The following is a 22,087-nucleotide window of genomic DNA, read 5'->3' as shown; positions in this document are numbered from 1 at the left end:
GATAAACTTTCTCTATACCCACAATCCTAATCAGCCTCAGACTGGCAATCTGCAGATTTTAGCAAATTCCAGAGGGACTGCTGTAAGATGCCATAGATCAATGCTACTTACTGGGCCTGTGCAGGGCTGTTTGGGCCTCTGTGTAGTTGAAATGCCAGGGCCTATTATCAGGCCTGGATTTGTGGAAAGGCCACCTAGGCCCGGGCCTAGGGTGGCAGGATTTTAGGGGGGCGGCATCCTGCCCAACCACACCCACATTGGTTCAAAAACACTGGGGATGCGTTGGAGATACAATGATTTTTTAAATTTCCCTATTGATGATGAAAATTTGCACGAATAAAGGGGAGAGGACAGGGGCGACGAACGGCAGTGGGCCTAGGGGCGCTCTCTATGTAAATCCGGCCCTGCCTATTATAACTCCCAGACCAGGCCTGCTCCTAACTGTGGCTTTCTATTGTGCTGCCAACTACTGAGTCCCACAAGCACTCCCACACACTGGCAGACAGCAGCAGAAAAAGGAAAAGCTATGAGCTGACAGAAAAGTTTGTCCTATTATATAAAATATAAGCTGCTTGAAGAACTATTTTAATACATTCTGGGCATGAGCAAAAAACAGGGCCACTTCAAATGGAAGCAGGGTTGCCAGACAAATTGGGCTACTTATTTAAAGCCCAGGCGGGTTTTGAAAGTACAAACAAGCCGAGGTACGGATTTGGACTACTTTTGAAACCTGCCAACGTTTTTTTCTTGCTTTAATGTGCGACTCCCAATGCATGTTGGATAATGTCGTTTTTGTTTAACAATCAAGTTTAATGTAAGACTACAATACCCAGCATGCAATGGGACTCACGTGTGTAGAAGTCGGGAGTTACCAGATTTTGGGTTCTGTACCCCAGTCTCCCGTCACTCTTAAGCTTGCTCACATTTTCTGGTGACTTTTCTCAATTTCAGACAATTTTGGGGCAAAAATCTGCTGCCCATCAAAATGTCTAGAGGTTGACGTGTTTTGCCAATATTTATTAAAATTGTATATGAATTAGGGCCTTATGGGGCCCCTATATCTCCTGGACCTCCCTCTGCAGTTACATCCCTGGTAACGGGCAAATCTGTTCCATTGTACTTCATGGAAAAACTTTGAAAAAGGTATTTTTTCCACATATATTCATTTATTCATTAGACTTTTTTCACTGAACTTATTGTGCTACTTTTGTGCCATTTTTGAAGTGACTCTTGGCTAGTTTTGAAAATTAGTCCTGGCAACCCTGAATGGAAGGGACTATCACTGTGGGACATGAGGTAGTGTGTGTTTTCTCTCCACACCACAAGTGGCACATGCCATGGAGAGTGAGCGTAGCCATTTATTTCCATGACAACCTATGAGCAGGCTCTTTAGTGGGCTATTCCTGAGCTTCAACCTACTACAGTCCTTGCGGGTGGGCGCGGGGCTTTATATGATCTCATACCACCTTGCCCCAAAAGCCTGAGTTGAACCCAACCCTAACTGGTACACCCCCGTGTTTGGAAATGGATCCGCCCCTTCGTCAGAACCAATCAGCGCCATGAGTGCCGTTCAAAAAAATACACGCCTCAAACACTGAAGGAAAGGGGGCGTGTTTCTGTCTATTCTCCCGAGAGGGCTAAAGTAGCCTAAACAGCCATGATCAATATGGGCAGTTTGAAAACGCGTCTTTACATGAACTGGTTCTACTTAAATATACGGGTACTTTAATTGCGTATCAATTAGCGGCTGTTCCGGGAACTCGGTGAGGTTTCTGGGCGTGCTTATCTCTGTGGGAAGCGTTTAAGCAAACGCTATTGGCTAGTTTCACAAGAGCGTCCTCTGTTGATTGGCTGAAGTGGGCGCGGCTATATTTTTTTTCATTCTTAGGTTTTGATTGGTTTATTCTCTCTGTGGGCGTAGCCCTGGCCTGAGGTGGTCAGTGCGGGCCATGCACCTAATCAAATCGAAATCTGCGCTCTGAGTCAGGCGGCTGCACCGATAACTCACTGATCATCTACCTCACCCGCTTATTGCTCGGCATGAAGGAAGGGGGTAAGTGATTGACACTCTTTCATCCCACTGCGTTTCCAGTTCCTACACTCCTCGGGCTGCTGCTGCAAAGAATGATGGGATATGTAGTTCAGCAACAGGTTTGTAGGACAACCAGAGAGCCTCTAAGCTCTACAGCCAGTGCAATGATCACTTTGCCTATTAGAGAGTCTCTGGTTGTGTTCTTCCTCTTATATAGGAAATAAATAGATCTATTTAACCCTGTGCATTCCTGCTGATCCCCTGCCCCTACTGAGAAGTCACTTCCTGCTCTCTGCACTTTTAAATCTCCCTCCAAACTCTGCTCAATGTGGGAGGAGGGGCGGGGGAGCTCGGGCTCTTTAATTCAACTCACTTCTTGCTGCTTCTGCATGAATTCAGATCATATTATACTCATACAAGTATAGTATAAGCTTCTTTGTATCTGATGTAGAATTCATGAAATACAAGATACTAGCACTTTTTTTTTTTTATTGCAAACCCCTTTATGGCAAATGAATGAGCTCCCTCTGATAAATAAGGTGGATTGGTAGGGGTTAAAGCTGCCCAGTGTCCCCCTGTGATTGGTGCAACTGTATGGGGCAGATTTATCAAATGTCGAATTAAAAAAAATTCGGATTTCGAAGTAATTTTTGGGTACTTCGCCCATCGAATAGGCCAAATTCGACTTCGAATTGAAAAACGTTAGAAAATTCGAACATCAAAGTACTGTCTCTTTAAAAAAAACTTCGACACTTCGCCAACTTTAAACCTGCCAAATTGCTGTTTAGCCTATGGGGGACCCCCTAGAACCTATCTGAGGCATTTGGGCAAGTTTTGAGAAGTCGAAGGTTTATTTTAAAAAAAAAATCCTTCGAAGCGTTCAATCGTACGATTTTACTTTGATCAAATACGGCCGTTTTCGCTGGAAAAAATACTTCGACCATCGAAGTACTCAAATTTGATGGTCGAATTTCAAAGTTTTTTTTACTTCGAAATTTTATCCTTGATAAATTTTCTCCCGAGTGTGTGTATTGCTCCCCATGTGGATTGGGGCTTTTATTTCTGTGCTGCCTGCTCTCTCACACCAGCTTTCCCTATTCATAGGGGTATTTAAGCTGGGCCAGGGGGTGATATTTAGTTGATTAGGGTGTTTATTGGGAGGTGGGCGGGTTTGGTTTGAAAATAAACTTGCCAGCCAGTAACTGGCCCTGAGTGGGAGGGGACGCCCTTGTCATGATCCTTCAGGTCTTATTTCCTAAAAGGAGGGGGTCCTTCAAATATGTTGCAATCCTTGTATTCACAGTTAATGTCTCCACCTGTAGAATTCTCATTTCTTTTTGATTGCCTTCTTTTATTAACTTAGTTTTGAACCTGAAACCTGAAGACGGCTCATGTTAGGAGCCGAAACGTTGAATAAAAAATCTTTTCACTTTTTCATCAAGACCTGTTGGTGCGGTTTCCTTATTGTGTTATATATATATATATATATATATATATATATATATATATATATATATATATATATATATATATATATATATATATATATATATATATATATATATATATATATATATAATTTTTTTCTTATCCAGAAAGCTCTGAGTTTTGGGAAGGCTGTCTCCCATAGACTCTATTTTAGTCTAATAATTCAGATTTTGAATATAGGTTTCCTTTTTTCTCTGTAATAATTAAACCATACCTTGTACTTGATAACAGCTAAGATATAAGGAATCCTTATTACAGGCAACGGTATCCTGTTGGGTTTATTTAGTACTTAAATTAATTTTAAGTAAATTAAATGTATGGAGATCCAAAATACAGCAAGACCCCTTATCTGGGAAAACTCCAGGACTCAAGATTTATGGATAGCAGGCCCTATATCTGTAATACTTAGTGTGTGTGCATTCCTGCACTGGACATTTTACTTGGCAGTTACATTATGCCCCTGCCGTAGATAACACATTTATGGGTATATTATGACCTGCTGGCCTAATTGAAGTCCCGTAGGCTTCTCCTATTGCCTCTCCAAGGATGTAAAGTTGTTTTTTTTTTTTCTTTTTGTATGTCTTAAATCTTGGAAATGGAGGAGAGCACTCAAATAGCATAACATGCTGTGGAATTCTTTTATTGCTGACTACTAATACAAAAAATGTTTTGGGCCTTTTATCAAGTGCTTTATTATCGTTTTTGTATGTGAGAGTTAAAAGATGCACTGTGGGTATATGTGATAGATTTATAATGAGAGATTGGTGCTAGTTAAACAGTAGTATTGCTATTAAAAAAAATTTAAGTATCTATTTGCCTATCTTGTGAATTTATATTCTGCGCTGAGATTGCCATGATCATGGCTAGTAGCGGATATGCGGAATATTATGGTTCTGATTTAAAAAGGGAGATAAATTTCAGCTTGCAGTGATCGGTAGTCACTAGGGGCTCAACTGAGCCAAACTCATAAGCGGGTCCCATCATGCATCAGCGAGGGATTTAAATTTCAGACAGAGCATTCACACATTGAGCTGCATATTGCACATTTGCTTTCTTTTGTGCCTGCCTTTGTTTCATATGAGCCTTGCCCAGGGTATGTGAATGCTAAATATAATTCTGAGAGCCAGGCTATGTGTATTTGCTGTGACATTTACTTGTATGTTTCTCATTAAGAGTATGGGGAAACCAGGGGGGTTACTGAGCCCTATACTCTAAATCAGTGATCCCCAACCGGTAGCTTGTGAGTAACATGTTGCTCTCCAACCCCTTGGATGTTGCTCCCAGTGGCCTCAAAGCAGGAGCTTATTTTTAAATTCCAGGCTTGGAGGCAAGTTTTGGTTGTATAATAACAGGGTACTGCCAAACAGAGTCTCAATGTAGGTTGACAATCCACATAGGGGGTATCAAATGGCCAATCACAGCCCTTATTTGGCACCCCAAGAACATTTTTCTTTTTTTACTTATAAATGTCGCTCACTGGTTCAAAAGGTTGGGGATCCCTGCTCTAAATGCAGAATTATTGGGAACCCTCCAGATTACACCAAGACTGTATTTAGATTTCAGTATCGTTATCCTGCAGATTATATCTTGATCACGCCAGGATTTTATAGAATTGGACAATTTTTCACAGTGCATTTTAATGGCAAGAAAGAAAAGTCTTCTGGGAAATGCATTTGTTTAAATCACCAATTAGTGTGTCTGATCTGTTAATTGTCTCAAAGCATCTTCAGGTTAAAACTAAATGTAACAACCAAAAATAACAATTCAAGTGTTACAAGATAGGATACGTAGTCTCTGTATCCATTCTGTAACTCCCAAATTAACCAGTTCAGATGCCAGACATTGTAATTGTTTACCTTAGTTTTCTTTAGCCACGGCTGGCTAATAGAGCTATAGAACCTGTTATCTGAAAAATCCCGAGCATTCTGGATAATGGATCTTTCCATAATTTGGTTCTTTATATCTTTAATATAGAAAATCATATAAACAAAAAAATAAACCCAATAGGCTGGTTTTGCTTCCAATAAGGATTAATTATATCTTAGTTGGGATCAAGTACAAGTGACTGTTTTATTATTACAGAGAAAAAGGAAATAACTTAAAACTTTTGATTATTTGCAGTGGCGTAACTAGTTGTTACTGGGCCCCATAGCAAATTCAATTTAGGGCCCCAAAATATTTATAAGTTGGCCTATTTTACCAAGATATATTAAAATTGCTAATTAATTAGGGTCTCACTGGGCCCCCTACACTCCTGGGCCCCCCTGCAACCGCAGGGTCTGCTTCCTCTATAGTTACGCCCCTGATTATTTGAGTCTATGGAAGATGGCGTTTCATGAATTCAGAGCTTTCTGGATAACAGATCCCATACCTGCAGTATAAATCGGCAATGATAATTTAGGGAATAGATGGTGCTCCAGTTTTCCCTCTGTCTGAAGTCTGATCCATTGTTGCCTTTTCCAGGACTGCATTGCCGCTGCTCCAAATGCTTTGCTGCTCCTCCGAGACGACGAGTAAAGAGGCGACCCCGTGTGCTGACCTTGCTCAGTCTGCCGGATGATGTTCTCCTCTATGTGCTGGAATGTCTTCCTGCTGTGGACATCCTATCCATGCGAGAGGTAAAGAGTCTGCCCTTATTCTGTCATTTTCACAGAATAGTAATAACCATTTCAGAGGAGAAGATAAAACATGCCTGGGCTGTCAGCCGCTCCAACGTAAATTAAATGGTTATGCACCAGTGTGGCCCAGTAGAATTATTTATGTATTCCAGGTTAACCAGTAATTCTATATTAATGCAAACTGAATCATCAGTCCATTTGGTTGTGTTAATGTGCTAGTGCCAGAGTTTGATGAAGAAAAAGTGGTGTGTAGCTTTGCTCCTGATGCAAAGTTAGGTAAATCCCCAAAACAAAATCATAATTTGGACACTTCTATTCCAAGGGCTGCCAAATTTATAAATGGCAGTATATTTAGAAGAGACCTAAAAACAATGATACAGTAGCCAATGTGATTATAAAAAGTAAAACATATTTTAGTATGGCCTATAAAGGCTTTATATGTCCTAATAAAGGATTTTTTACTTTTTATAATTACATCTGCTATTGCATCATTGTGTTTGGGTTTCTTCTAAATATATTGTCATTCCCAGTGTTTGATTGGCCCAATACTTACTGGGGTGCTCATCTGATGGTACATAATGTCTGTACTTTACCACACTGTTGTAGGGACCAAAAGCAGTCTGGAATGTGGGACTGTCCGAAAGCTAATCAAGTTAAATCAGAAACAATGGGTGGTTTGGGTCCCTGATAAGATTATAATTTGGATTTCTCCAGCCTTGCCGCTAACTCTGTCCTTTAACAATTTGTGTGAAACTTTAAATGCTTCTGACATGCACACCCGAAATGAGAGATCCAAACAATGGATTTAATGCATCAAGGGGATTAATGCAATTTGTTCTTTTGTCCAAAGCCAGTGCAGTGTGAAATGGTCAAGGGGCGCCTTATCAAATTGCACAATTTCTGTATTTCAAAGCCTTGTGGAACCGTGTACTTTCCCTGTTGCCAGGAATGAAATGAAGGGGGTTCGCTTTAGTTTGGTGGTTTTCTTTATACAGGTATCCCGAAAGCTCCGAATTACGGAAAGACCGTCTCCCATAGACTCCATTTTATCCAGAGAATCCAACTCTTTAAAAATGATTTCCTTTTTCTCTGTAATAATAAAACAGTAGCTTGTACTTACATAGTTACATAGTTAAATTGGGTTGAAAAAAGACAAAGTCCAGCAAGTTTAACCCCTCCAAATGAAAACCCAGCATCCATACATACACACACCCCTCCCTATTTTTAATTAAATTCTATATACCCATACCTATACTAACTATAGAGCTTAGTATCACAATAGCCTTTGATATTATGTCTGTCCAAAAAATCATCCAAGCCATTCTTAAAGGCATTAACTGAATCAGCATCACAACATCACCCGGCAGTGCATTCCACAACCTCACTGTCCTGACTGTGAAGAACCCCCTACGTTGCTTCAAATGAAAGTTCTTTTCTTGTAGTCTAAAGGGGTGGCCTCTGGTACGGTGATCCACTTTATGGGTAAAAAGGTCCCCTGCTATTTGTCTATAATGTCCTCTAACTACTTGATCCAAACTAAGATATAATCAATCCTTATTGGAGGCAAAACCAGCCTGTTGGGTTTATTTAATGTTTACATGATTCTCTAGTAGACTTGAGGCATGAAGATCCAAATTAAAGAAAGATCCTTTATTTAGAAAACCCCAGGTCCCGAGCATTCTGGATAACCGGTTCCATACATGTATACTCTTTAAGTATTTTTGGGCACTTAACCCACAAGTGATGCATGTGTTGGGTGTTTGAGGCAATGATATGTGTTCTGCCTCACGCCAGTGCACGTGTTTATTGTCCCCACTCTGCTCTGTGGGTCTGTACTTGCAAGAACACTGACTAGTACTGAACACAGAATATATAGTTTTGGATTTGTTTTCTTGGTATTGCTGCTGTTTATTCAGTGACTGTCAGTCCTTTCAGTTGAGTCCCATTCGGCAGAGCAGACAATTATCACTGCCTCATCCTCCACTTTAATGCCCATTCTCTTTCTTGTCGCTCCAGGTGCATCCACATTTGAGGTCCCTGGTGGATTCTCACAGTAGTGTTTGGGCTCGCGCCTCTTTCCAAGACATCTGGCCTTCTCCTGAAAACTTGAATCTTTTTGAAAGGTAAGATAATGATTGACCGTTTTCCCTGCTTGTAACTATCTTTTGTCTAACTATACATTAACCGTGTAACCCATGATCATGTGATATTGACCGATATCTGATGGCTGTTTCTCTTGAATTTTTTCTAGGGCAGCTGAATGTGGTAACTTTGAAGCATGTGTGAAGCTAGCGATCGCTTACTTGTACAACGAAGGCCGTAAGTGTCCTTGGATTTGTGCTACATATCTTTGCACCCACAACTGTTCCTGAAATACAGTTTCTGGCATCCCTGTCAACCTACCGTTCTCATGCAGTGGTTGGGATGATGCTGGTTGTAGTTCAGCAGCAGCTGTTCAGCCCCAAAAATGAAGATCTCTAGTTTCCTTTCTGTGTGATTAACCCTTCTGATACTTTTCTTAGTGTCTGTGTCAGACGATGGCCGGGCGGAGGTTAACGGACTGAAGGCCTCTCATTTCTTCAGCCTGACTGAGCGCCTAAACGCTGGAGCAGACCCCTTTGTGTGGCTTTTCATCCGCCCCCCATGGTCCTCATCTGGAAGCTGCTGCAAGGCTGTTGTATTTGACAGCCTTAAAGAGGAGTGCGGGACAGTTACAAGCGGAGAGGGGCCAACAGGGGTGAGTGTTTTACTGAAAGAAAGATCTCAGACCGTGTCCCATTCATGGGCTCAACCCTATCCTTGTCCCCGTCCCCAGCCCCAGCTAGTTCATATTTAAAGAAGCCTGGCCAAGTTTGTGATTCAGCAATTGTCCCATGGTATGCACTTTGTGCTCAAGAGCCACATATTTATTCACAATATTATCCAATAGGTTTTATTTTAGCCATTGAATGGGAATGTTTGTTCCTGCAGGGTTTCTGTTTTCTGTATTTTTTCTCTATACCCATTTTTTTTTTTTTTCTTTTAGTTAACAAATTCTATGTTTATGATTCTAGGTTCTCAAAGGATCAATTCAGTATTGTTTGGCAAAAGTTCTGAGCCTATTTGAGGTAAGGAGCCATCTTGCTTCTCTTTGAGGCATTTCGATTGTGTTTCAACTGTTCCTCTGCGTAACCAGTCATTGAAAAAATGTTCAGCCCTGTGTTTCTGGTCTCTTGCAGGATGATGACAAGAAGAAAGAAGCTTTGGAGATGCTCAAATCTTCTGCGTCTAATGGGTGTTTGCACAGTTCTTACCTACTCTGGAAAACCAAACCGATGACCGATGTGAGTGGCCTTGAACTCTTTGGCAGCGACTCTTGTACCATTTTTATTTCTATTCTTTTTCACTTGCTATACTATTGTGCTACGTTTTGATCAATAGTCTCCTAGATCTTGGTGATATGGACAATGCCACATATGCAGCAAACAACTTGAAATATATCGCTTCTAGCTGGATCTCATCCCCTTTTTTTTTTGCCTTCCTTTAGTTATCAGACCCTGGCCGATACCTCCAGAGCTTTAGGCAGCTACGGGATTATGCAGCAAGGGGCTGCTGGGATGCACAGGTAAGATAATTGATGGTGGACTCACTGATGAAGTGTCCGCTGCTTTAGTGGGACCCAAACCTACCAACTCTGAAGTTTTAAGGCTCCCTCTACAGCAACAGATACAGAAGGATCTTTTATTTAGTGACCCACCAGTTCAGCTGTGAAAACACTTTATGCATGAGCTGTTGGGGAATCCAAATGGTATCACTGAAAAATCATCCTATAAATAGTTCAATAGTTGATGTGCTTTATTGTAAAGGTCCCTAAACTGTGCCCCCCCCCCATAACAATAGCTAAAACATAAAGGCCTGGGTATCCAGCCTGAAGGCAAAATAATGGTGGTACTAGTAGTGCATTACTATGTGCTGTCCTAGATACTTCTGCAGCCCAGCCTTGCAGTTCTGCTAACTTTAGATATTCTTGTCACACTGTTAGCCTTGCAGATGGGTAAGGGAGGCCTTGAACAAATATTGGACCCCAAATGTCCAAAATAAAACATTTCATTAAGTTAAAGGGGTTCGCCTTTGAGTTAACTTTTAGTATGATGTAGAGAGTGATATTATCTGTTTTTGAGCTTTTTATTCAGCAGCTCTTCCCCTAGCAACCATGCATTGATTTGCATTAGAGACTGGAATATAAATAGGAGAGGCCTGAATAGAAAGATGAGTAACAAAAAGTAGCAATACCTATAAATTTGTAGCCTTAAAGAGCGTTCGTTTTTAGATGGGGCCAGTGACCCCCAATTGAAAGCTGGAAAGTGTCAGAAGAAGGTGGTAATTAATTTAAAAAAAAAATTAGTTGCTTAGAATAAGCTATTCTATAGCATACTAAAAGTTAACTTGCAGATGAACCACCCTCTTAACAGCAGGGACTTCAGAATTCTTGCGTGTAGTCCTAATAGACTGCGATTCTTCCCTTTACAGATTTCATTGGCGAAGGCTTGTGGTCACAAGAATCATGTAAACCAGGAGCAACGAGCAGCTGGTGAACTGGTAAACCAAGTGTTCCAGTCCTCTCTGCCTGTCAACAAAACCAGCATATTTACCACTCAGAAGGGCATGAATGACACTATGCGGTAAGTGGGGGTGTTTTTTATATTATAGCTGCAATATTCTCCCATTGCACTTTGGTGACAGCTATTGGCTGTCAGGTTAGGATGAAAGATTTGTTTTATGTGCACAGAATATATTCCTTTGTTCGTTATTCATCTGACTGAAAGATACTATACGGCTTGCCTAGACTGTGCCATTTCAAAGTAGGGAGAATACCTAAATTTCCTTACTCTAGGTCAGGAATCCCCAACCTTTTGAACCCGTGAGCAACATTCAGAAGTAAAAGGAGTTGGGGAGCAACACATGCATGAAAAATGTTCTTTGGCTGCCAAATAAGGGCTGTGACTGGCCATTTAGTAGCCCTTATGTGGATTGTCAACCTACATTGAGCCTCTGTTTGGCAGTACATCTGGTTTTTATACAACTAAAATTTGCCTCCAAGCCTGGAATTCAGAAATAAGCACCTGCTTTGGGGCCACTGGGAGCAACATTCAAGGGGTTGGGGAGCAACATGTTGCTCACGAGCTACTGGTTGGGGATCACTGCTCTAGGTGGTGCAATTGCTGCTTGTCTATTTGTAGGCAGCCGCACATCCTTTAATACACAATTGTTTAATTGTCTCTCTTTATCTTCACTCATTAACACTTGTTGATCTTCACATCTCTTCCTTTACACAGGTACATCTTAATAGACTGGCTGGTAGAGGTTGCCACTATGAAAGATTTCTCCAGTCTTTGTTTACACATGACCGTGGGTTTAGTGGACCGGTACTTAAAGCTGCGCAGCGTTCCACGGGCCAAACTCCAGCTGGTGGGAATTGCCTGTATGGTCATTTGCACACGGTAAGTGATATGTCAATGCATGTGTAGGATGGGATAGGGTTACTACCTACCAGGGACTTGGACTGTAAGCTCTATGGCCAGGGACCTCCTTCCCACTATGTCTTTTACCACATAGCACTTTAAAGAATACTGTCATCGGAAAACATGTTTTTTTCAAAATGCATCAGTTGATAGTGCTGGTCCAGCAGAATTCTGAACTGAAATCCATTTTTCAAAAGAGCAAACAGATTTTTTTATATATTCAATTTTGAAATCTGACATGGAGCTAGACGTGTTGTCAGTTTCCAAGCTGCCCCCAGTGATGTGACTAAAGCTGGCCATAGACTCGAAGATCCGCTCGTTTGGCGACATCGCCAAATCAATCCTTCACGATCAATATCGTGGCCAGATATCGATCGGGAAGAGCCGTCGGAAGCCCCCATACACAGATAAGCTGTCAAATTGGTCCAAACGACTGATATTGGCAGCTTTATCTGCCCGTGTATGGCCACCTTTATGCTCTGATAAACTTAAGTCATTCTTTACTGCTGTACTGCAAGTTGGAGTGATATCACCTCCTCCCTTTCTCCCCAGCAGCCAATGAGAAGGAAACCAGATAACCGCTCCCTAACACAAGATAACAGCTCCCTGGTAGATCTAGGAACAACACTCAATAGTAAAAGCCAAGTCCCACTGAGACTGATTCAGTTAAGTAGAAGAAATAACAGCCTGCCAGAAAGTAGTTCCATCCTAAAGTTCAAGCACAAGTCACATGACTGGCGGCAGCTGGTAAACTGACAATATGTCTAGCCCCATGTCAGATTTCAAAATTGAATATAAAAAAATCTGTTTGCTCTTTTGAGAACTGGATTTCAGTGCAGAATTGTGCTGGAGTAGCACTATTAACTGATGTGTTTTGAAAAAAACATGTTTTTCCATGACAGTATTCCTATACTGTGTATGTTGATTATGTGACTTGTCTTTCCCATTATACCCCGGCTCCTTACCAGAGCTTTACAAATAAAGTTATACATTCATACATCTCAGGAGTTCATTCAGGAATATATGTTGAAATCGTATAAGGCTATGATAATGGGTGGCTGATTATTTGTTTCTTTGCTCTCCATAGCTTTATTAGCAAAGAAATTCTGACCATACGGGAAGCTGTGTGGCTGACTGATAACACCTATAAGTATGAGGACCTGGTTCGGATGATGGGAGAGATCATCTCTGCACTGGAGGGCAAAATTAGGGTAAGAAGTGGCATTTTTTTATTCCAGGACTTGTGACCGTTCTGAGATCAAATATAAAAAGGCTTAATTATACTATAAGGGGCAGATTTATCAAAGGTCTGTTTTTTTTTTTAAATTCAAATGATTCAAATGACCTCGAAATTCGAATAGTATATCTTTTAAGAAAAAAAAAATCGAATATCTAAAACTTGAATATTAATGAATTGAAAACTCAAATCGAGTTTTTTCTCTGAAAATAAACTTGAATGTCAGGAAGGCTATTAAAGGGATACTGTCATGGGAAAAAAAAATTTTTTCCCAAAATGAATCAGTTAATAGTGCTGCTCCAGCAGAATTCTGCACTGAAATCCATTTTTCAAAAGAGCAAACAGATTTTTTTTTAAATTCAATTTTGAAATCTGACATGGGGCTAGACATATTGTCAATTTCCCAGCTGCCCCAAGTCATGTGAATTGTGCTCTGATAAACTTCAATCACTCCACAGCCAAACAAAAGTACAATGGGAAGGTAACCAGATAGCAGCTCCCTAACACAAGATAACAGCTGCCTGGTAGATCTAAGAACAACACTCAATAGTAAAAACCCATGTCTCACTGAAACACATTCAGTTACATTGAGAAGGAAAAACAGCAGCCTGCCAGAAAGCATTTCTCTCCTAAAGTGCAGGCACAAGTCACATGACCAGGGGCATCTGGGAAATTGACAAAATGTCTATCCCCATGTCAGATTTCAAAATTAAATATAAAGAAATCTGTTTGCTCTTTTGAGAAATGGATTTCAGTGCAGAATTCTGCTGGAGCAGCACTATTCAAAAATAAATGGAAAGCCAATACCTTGTCTGCTACAAACGGGTGAATCACAAACTTTATTCAATGGTGCTCAGAACACTTCAATGTTCAATGTTTGAACATTGAAGTGTTGTGAGCACCATTGAATAAAGTTTGGGATTCACCCGTTTGTAGCAGACAAGGTATTGGCTTTCCATTTATTTTTGATTATTTCACTGGCGAGTGGCTAGGCCAGAGCCTCTACCCAATTCCCCTATCTGGACTTTAAGGAGCAGCACTATTAACTGATTCATACGGGCATCCATGACAGTATCCCTTTAACATCTTCAAATGGGTCCCTTGACCTCTGCCATTGATTTCTACATGAACTCGGCAGGTTTTAGGTGGTGAATAATCGATTTCAAGTTTTTCCCAGGGTCCAGGTATGATAAATCTTGAGTTTGGATTATTCCCGACTTGAATTTTGACCAATAATTCAAATTTCCAATTCGAACCTTAATAAATCTGCCCCTAAAAGTAGTGAAACAAAGGCTATTTTGATCCACACCATTTGTAGGTCCAAAGAACTATTACACATTGACATCCGTGAGAATTGGTTCACCAAGGAATATTTTTCAGACAGTAAATGACAGTGAAGGGCAGCAGTACTTTGGTGTCCCTGAGAAAAGTGAGAAGCTGTAATGATCTGTGCTATCCAATCCATGTCGTAGGCTGCCCAGCTGACAAACTACTTGCATAGCAAATATATTGAATACTTAGTTTGTGTTTTTCTTTTAGATACCCACTGTGGTAGACTATAAAGATGTCCTGTCTCACCTCATCCCTCTGGACAGGAGCACACTGCATCTATGCAGCTATATTTCAGAGCTGTCCCTACTGTATACAGAGCTGTCTATGTATTCACCGGCTCATCTAGCTGCTGGTGCACTGCTGCTCGCTAGGATACTGCACAAACAAGGTAAGATTCTGGCCATTTGCTGGCAGTAATTACATTTCCTCCATTATTGGATTCCATATTATAACAAATTCCTAAACCATAATAATAATGTCATGTGTTCAAACGCCAAGAATGCTTGTTTTATGGTTTTTAGACACTTGGGGGCAGATTTATTAAAATTTGGGAATCGAACTCCCCACGGAGAAACTCACCCATGTTCTATTCATTCCTATGGCATTTTTAAAGAACAGATCAGATGATGTTCTGCCCCTACAGCAATTGTACAAAAGTCCGACAAAAGCTGGTGACAGTCTCCCACTGATACCGTCAGATCGGCAATAAATGCAGAGAATATCGGTAGCCAACAAATGTTCTCAATTTTCCTTTAGAGGCACATTTATCAAGGGTCAAATTTGGAATTCAATTTTTTAAACTCACATAAATTCGACTAATCAAAATATATTAGTAAAAACAGAATTTTTCCAACTCGGACAAATTTATATGACCCGAAAACGTGAATCAAATTCGATCAAACTCCATTCGAGTTTTTTTTCAAAAAAAAAAAAAATTGAATGTCGGGAAGCCTGCAAACATCTTTCAGTCAATCCCTGGACCCTTCCCATTGACTTAAATAGCAATGCGGCAGGTTTTAGGCGAATAATCGAATTCTAGTTCTTAAAGGACCAGAGTATGCTGAAATTCGAACTAAAACTCGAATTGAGTTTGCATGACCCCAAAAAAAAAATTGAAAGATTGAATTAGAATTTTCATTTCAACCCTTAATACATCTGCCTCTATGAGTGTTGCTAGCAGGGGTGAATTATTGGATAGGAAACAAAGGTTCCATTTTGGCACTCATGATTATTTATCTAGAATGCTTTGTGCTCTGTTTCCATAATGTGCCCTTGATAGTTTACACTGTTACATGCTGAGAATATCTTCAGTACTTAATGGACAGGGACTCTCGGATACATTAATATGTAAATTCTAATATCTGTCATATCCCACAGCACGTCCATGGCCTGCCCAACTTGCATTGACAACCGGCTTCACTCTGGAACACCTAACGCCATGCGTCGTACTCCTGCACAAGAAATGGTAAGAACTTCTTCCTCCCTATCCCAGAATGCAGCGTGTACATAAAATTATGTACTGGAAGTATGAATTAGACAGGCACTGGGAGGGAAGTGGCAATTCATCCCCATGATGTTTGTCATTATCTACTTACTTATAGTCAGTCTTGCCCGTTTTGGATATACAGACCCTATTCTAGTGACACTTCCTCTATAAAGTGATGCTGTTCGGTTACTGGTACTGTTCTGACTAACTTGTTCCTTTTCCTAACAGCTTTCATGATGATGCACCCAAAGATTACCGGCAGGTGTCCCTGACGGCTGTGAAACAACGCTTCCAGGATGATCTTTATGATCAGATCAGTAATGAGAAGGTGAGTGTAGATGAAGGGAAATATTTTCCCATGCACACACAAGGGAGCAAACTGGGTTTATTTGCTTTGAAAGGGGAACTATCACAAAAAGGAAAATGTAATATAAGCTTCTTCATACTGAAGGAAGACACTTTCTGAATACAATCAATTAAATACCCTGCATTGTTTCTGAAATAATCAAGTTTATATTGAGTATTCCTCTCTCAGTATCTGTTTCTCTTCAGTCTGTCTTCATTCAGGAGTTGGGTGTCAGATGAATGATCCAATATATCTTGTAGCAGGACTCCCTTTCCTAGCAGATGTATTGGAGCTCACTCAAATAACTGATTCCAGTACAAATAAAATCTAACAAAATAACTGCCTTTTGCACAAATTCTAAATGTAGAGAGACATGATGTCTGGTGATTTAAATAGAGTGAGCTCTAATACATCTTCTAGACAAAAGGAGTCTCCCTATAAAATCTATTGGATTATTCACCTGACACCCAACTCCTGAATAAAGACAGAATGAAGAGAAACCGATGCTGAGAGAGGAACAGTGAATATAAACTTGATTATTTCAGAAATGGTACAGAATATTTATTTGATTGTATTTAAAACATTTCTTCTTTCAGTATGCTGAAGGTTATTTTAATTTTCACTATAGTCCCCCTTTAAGCTTTGTTTTGGTTTTTCTTCCTGCCTTAAGTTTGTGTTTTAACCTATTGGGAACGAATAAGTGCTGTAATAGCCTTCCTCTAACTATTAGTAATGACAGCCCTGTCCATATGAAATGTCTTGCCTCTGTCCTGGGCTCCATGAGCCCTGCTGAAAGGCTGTATATTTGGCAGGTGCTGGATCCATGGCTGCTGCTCACCTTGCTGGGAGTGGGTGCTTGGCTCAAGTAACAGTCTGATTGCTGTTGTCAGCAGGTGATGGATCACACTCATCTGTGTGAACTGCTTGGAGTTCCGTGCCAAGATTCCGAGTCTCCTGCGTCTTGTCTGAATGCTGCTGCTGCTGCCGACTTCCATCAATTCCTGTGCTCTCCTTCTGGGAACAAAACAAAGAGGTAATGGCACCACAGAGTGGTTGAATTGCTATACTTTGTAATGAGATTTACTCCAGAGAAGGCAATGCTAATTCAAAAACAGCCAAGGTTACTTTTGCTTGCTTTTTAACCTTCACACGCAGACCTCCACTCCGGCAATACCAGCTCTTAGGCCTACACGTGTCAGTGCAGATCATTCGATTCATATCATCAAATTACTAAATTTAGTTTGGCCCACGTTTCTAAATAATTTCTCTGCTTGCCAGAATCTATTGCAGAATGTACTGGAGCTTGGGAATCTCCACTCTGCTCATGTTAGGGGAATGTTGGGCGATGATATGCACCAGTTTAGGGCAATGTGTACTAAATGATGCAACTCTTCACAGGCGTAAGGAGGAAAGCATACAAGAGGACAGAGGAAGCTTTGTCACCACTCCTACTGCTGAACTCTCCAATCAAGAGGAGGATTTGCTTGGTGACTTCCTAGACTGGAGCCTTGAAACCTCCTGTTCTGGTTATGAAGGAGATCGGGAAAGTGAAGGCGAGCGGGAAGGAGAAGGTACGTTTCCTGCTTCTATGATGCAGTCTAGTAGCAAACAAGGGCAAATTATTAACCTCGAATGCATTTCACAACACTAAATCAAAATGATGGAGAAAATGCAACATTTCATTACATTGGTAAATGTCTCCAACCTAGTCAGCTGCTATCCAATTCATTAAAGGAACAGTAACACCAAACAGTGCTTTAAAGTGGACCTGTCATCTACACATAAAAAGCTGCATAATGAAAGTCCTTTGAAAATTAAATATGAAACCCCAAAAATGTTTTTCATTAAAACATCCATACCTGTTATAAAGGTGTTTAAATATCTAAACTGTCAATCAAATATTACCTGCCCCGCCTCTATGCCCGTGGCATAGAGGAGGGGCAGTCAATTACTTTCACTTTCCATTCAGCACTTCCTACATGTCACTGCTCTCCTCACATTCCACCTTCCCTCCTCAGGCTCTATAATTGTGTAGGGCACTGCACATGGACATTAGGTCCCCCATTCTGGTGCATACACAAGATTTTGGGGTGATACACAATTTCTCTTAATAACCGTGTCCACAAAATGGCTGCTGCCTGCTTGCTGTGATTGTATAATTCCAAGACAAAATTTTAAATAATAAATACAGTGTTATTAAAGTTTATTTTGCTCAACTAACATGATAGAAAAGAATTTGAAATTATTTCTTAGGGTGACGGGTCCCCTTTAAAGGAATGACAATGTAATGTACTGTTGCCCTGCACTGGTAAAACTGGTGTGTTTGCTTCAGAAACACTACTATAGTTTATATAAACAAGCTGTTGTGTAGCCATTCAAAGTTGAAAAAGGACAAAGGGCACAGGATACACAGCAGATAAGAGAAGCTATGTAGTATACAATGGGATTCTTCAGAACGTATGTTATCTACTGTGTATCCTGTGCTTGAATGGCTGCCCCCATGGCCACACAGCAGCTTGTTTATATAAACTATAGTAGTACTTATCTGTTATCAACTGTGTATCCTGTGCTTGAATGGCTGCCCCCATGGCTACACAGCAGCTTGTTTATATAAACTATAGTAGTACTTTTCTGTTATCTACTGTGTATCCTGTGCTTGAATGGCTGCCCCCATTGCTACACAGCAGCTTGTTTATATAAACTATAGTAGTACGTATCTGTTATCAACTGTGTATCCTGTGCTGAATGGCTGCCCCCATGGCTACACAGCAGCTTGTTTATATAAACTATAGTAGTACTTATCTGTTATCAACTGTGTATCCTGTGCTGAATGGCTGCCCCCATGGCTACACAGCAGCTTGTTTATATAAACTATAGTAGTACTTATCTGTTATCTACTGTGTATCCTGTGCTTGAATGGCTGCCCCCATGGCTACACAGCAGCTTGTTTATATAAACTATAGTAGTACTTATATGTTATCTACTGTGTATCCTGTGCTTGAATGGCTGCCCCCATGGCTACACAGCAGCTTGTTTATATAAACTATAGTAGTACTTATCTGTTATCTACTGTGTATCCTGTGCTTGAATGGCTGCCCCCATGGCTACACATCAGCTTGTTTATATAAACTATAGTAGTACTTATCTGTTATCTACTGTGTATCCTGTGCTTGAATGGCTGCCCCCATGGCTACACATCAGCTTGTTTATATAAACTATAGTAGTACTTATCTGTTATCTACTGTGTATCCTGTGCTTGAATGGCTGCCCCCATGGCCACACAGCTGCTTGTTTATATAAGCTATAATTGTTTTACTGGAATAAAAACACCAGTTTTGCCAGTGTAAGGCACCAGCACCTTATACTGTCTTATATTTCAATTTTTGGTGTTATTGTTCCTTTAACCCTGAAACTATGATTGAATAGTAATTGCTTTTATTATCGATATTACAGGGTGCTGACATTTTATCTATCAGTATATACAGTTTAGAGTCGGCATCTAAATTACTGAGCTGCCAGACGCAAACACCAGAGACCCGAACATTCAACTTTAAACTTAGATTTTGGGAAAAACAGTAAAAAAATAAATAATGGATAGTAATTGGAAAATATAATCCTTATTTCTGGGGAACAATCTTTTAACAAACTTTAAACTGACATTTAGGGAAAGCAATAAAATTTAAAAGATGGAAAACAATTGTAGAAGATTTGTTTATGGTGAACAATCTGAAAAGAGTTTGGAAGGTGAACAACCCCTTTTTACTTAAATTTTGGGAAAACAATAAAAAGTTAAAAGATGGAAAACAATTGTTTATGGTGAACAATCTGAAAACAACTCAACTGAAATAAGTGTTTGGAAGGTTAACAACTCTTTTAAGTAGGAATTTTTGCATTTAATGCTCTACTTCCGATTTTACAATGTGTCCCAATTTCAGTAACTGTTGCATGCATGCATACATACATACATACATAATTATACTATATACAAAAGAGGACTTATCCCCCTATCCCGTTGCACTGTAGAAAATTAGACACAATGTATTACAGTAAAAAGCAATATTTATTAATAACCATGCTAGCGAAACAGCTGTCGAGTAGTTCGGCGCTGCTGGGCTCAAAGCGGTGTTTTACCCTTGCGGATTGGATGCAGTTTTTATCCCGGGGATGATCTGACGGATATTTGTGAGCGTTCCACACCACGGACGATATCCACACAAGGGCAAGTATAGGAAACCTTTTGCTGGCATACTGAACTGGGGTTCTGCATATATAGCCTTTAGGCTACTACATTGGATCCAGCGTTTGCTACAGCTAACTCCTTACTTACCCTGCATCTAACCTCGGCTCAAGGGGCTTCCGCTGAGGGACTTGCAAGGGGAGCCAGCCCCTACCCTGCTTGGGATATAGTTCTTATACAGAGAAGAAGGGACATTTTGGCATATATGCCCTTAATGTGGTTTCTGCCGGGAGTTCACATCTAATACGTTTTACCAAACTATCTATACTGCTCCAATCAAATTTTTTTACCTATGCAAGGTTTTTCAACCAGTATAAAAAATAGTGATCACTAATTAACATCAGGGTATTCCCCGTTTTTTGTTTCCAGCAGCGCTGTTGGTTTTTTTAAATATGTTTTAATTTGTTTCACTAGCATGGTTATTAATAAATATTGCTTTTTACTGTAATACATTGTGTCTAATTTTCTACAGTGCAACGGGATAGGGGGATAAGTCCTCTTTTGTATATAGTATAATTGCCTTAAATGTGGCGGACACCCCTCCCCCCTTGCACTGATATATAATTGAATGCTGGCGCAACTGTGGATGTCTGCTTCTTTTTAACTCGGCGTTATAATACATACATACATACATACATACATACATACATACATACATACATACATACATACATACACACACTTACCTACTGACTTGTGGTTTTTTTTTTTTTTTTTTTTTGCAGTAACAGCGCCCAGTGGGGTCCTGGATCTTTCGCTTTTAATCACGGAACAGCCACAATGTCCGGATTCCACCAGTGATGACGACTCTCTTGTTACCCTCCACCCAATCCCGTTGCTGTTTAAGGCAGAAAATGGAACCCACTCCAGAGAAGGGTGTGCAGACAAAAGCTCTGGTTATTCCTCAGTAAGCAGTGGAGGCAGCCCAACATCTTCATCTCCTCCAGGCCTCCCATTCACTCCAACCCCAGGACTAAATCACAGCAAACTGGTCGCTATTCCCTTTCCCCAGCCATGCTCCCCTCTCTTCAAGGCAAGCCGCAGACAAGTGAAGAGGAAAAACCAAGCCCAGCACAGTGAGGATAACCTCTCTGATGAACTCTAATGAACTCAACCCCTTCTAATTGTTTGTACAGAGATATATGTATAGATATTTATATTTGGCATTAAAAAAGAAAATTCTGTAGTACTGGTAGTAAGTTAATCAGTGTGTCAGTGGTACGTATATTCGTGTATAAGCCGAGTTTTTCAGCATCCAAAATGTGCTGAAAAAGTCTACCTTGGCTTATACTCGGGTCAGCGGTACTCGACCCAAGTAGCTGAGATTGCAGTCACTTTTAATCATTCCTATACCAACAGTACACTTGGGGAGAGACTGCAATATCCCACAATGCCCTCTGTTGGTTATATGAAAGAATAACAGTGCACCCTCTGTTGGTTATATGAAAGAATAACAGTGACTGCAATATCCCACAGCGCCATCTGTTGGTTGTATGAAAGAATAACAGTGACTGCAATATCACACAGCGCCATCTGTTGGTTATATGAAAGAATAACAGTGACTGCAATATCACACAGCGCCATCTGTTGGTTGTATGAAAGAATAACAGTGACTGCAATATCACACAGCGCCATCTGTTGGTTGTATGAAAGAATAACAGTGACTGCAATATCACACAGCGCCATCTGTTGGTTGTATGAAAGAATAACAGTGACTGCAATATCACAGCGCCCTCTGTTGGTTATATGAAAGATTAACAGTGACTGCAATATCACACAGTGCCATCTGTTGGTTGTATGAAAGAATAAC

The 22,087-nt window shown here is 40.4% G+C and overlaps 1 protein-coding gene across 2 annotated transcripts; it reads left to right on the top strand.

Annotated features, from left to right (window-relative positions):
* Positions 1–1,895: 1,895 nt before the first annotated feature.
* Positions 1,896–21,463, top strand: ccnf.S (cyclin F S homeolog). Of its 2 annotated transcripts, none has more exons than XM_041578517.1 (17): positions 1,896–2,053; positions 5,984–6,138; positions 8,155–8,261; positions 8,390–8,457; positions 8,661–8,875; positions 9,192–9,245; positions 9,357–9,461; positions 9,665–9,742; positions 10,648–10,799; positions 11,454–11,618; positions 12,727–12,850; positions 14,416–14,596; positions 15,586–15,673; positions 15,923–16,022; positions 16,934–17,073; positions 17,439–17,611; positions 21,003–21,463. In XM_041578517.1, exons 1-17 carry the CDS (start codon positions 2,041–2,043, stop codon positions 21,380–21,382), a joined length of 2,298 nt encoding a protein of 765 aa, XP_041434451.1. In that variant the 5' UTR covers positions 1,896–2,040; the 3' UTR covers positions 21,383–21,463. The 2 variants fall into 2 exon arrangements, with proteins under 2 accessions (XP_041434451.1, XP_041434450.1); XM_041578516.1 differs by having other exon boundaries at positions 16,931–17,073.
* Positions 21,464–22,087: the final 624 nt, after the last annotated feature.

Source organism: Xenopus laevis, chromosome 9_10S (assembly GCF_017654675.1).
Source record: "Xenopus laevis strain J_2021 chromosome 9_10S, Xenopus_laevis_v10.1, whole genome shotgun sequence".
Taxonomy (NCBI): domain Eukaryota; kingdom Metazoa; phylum Chordata; class Amphibia; order Anura; family Pipidae; genus Xenopus; species Xenopus laevis.
Note: the sequence above shows the minus strand (reverse complement) of the source record. Positions and strands in the feature narration are given on the sequence as shown.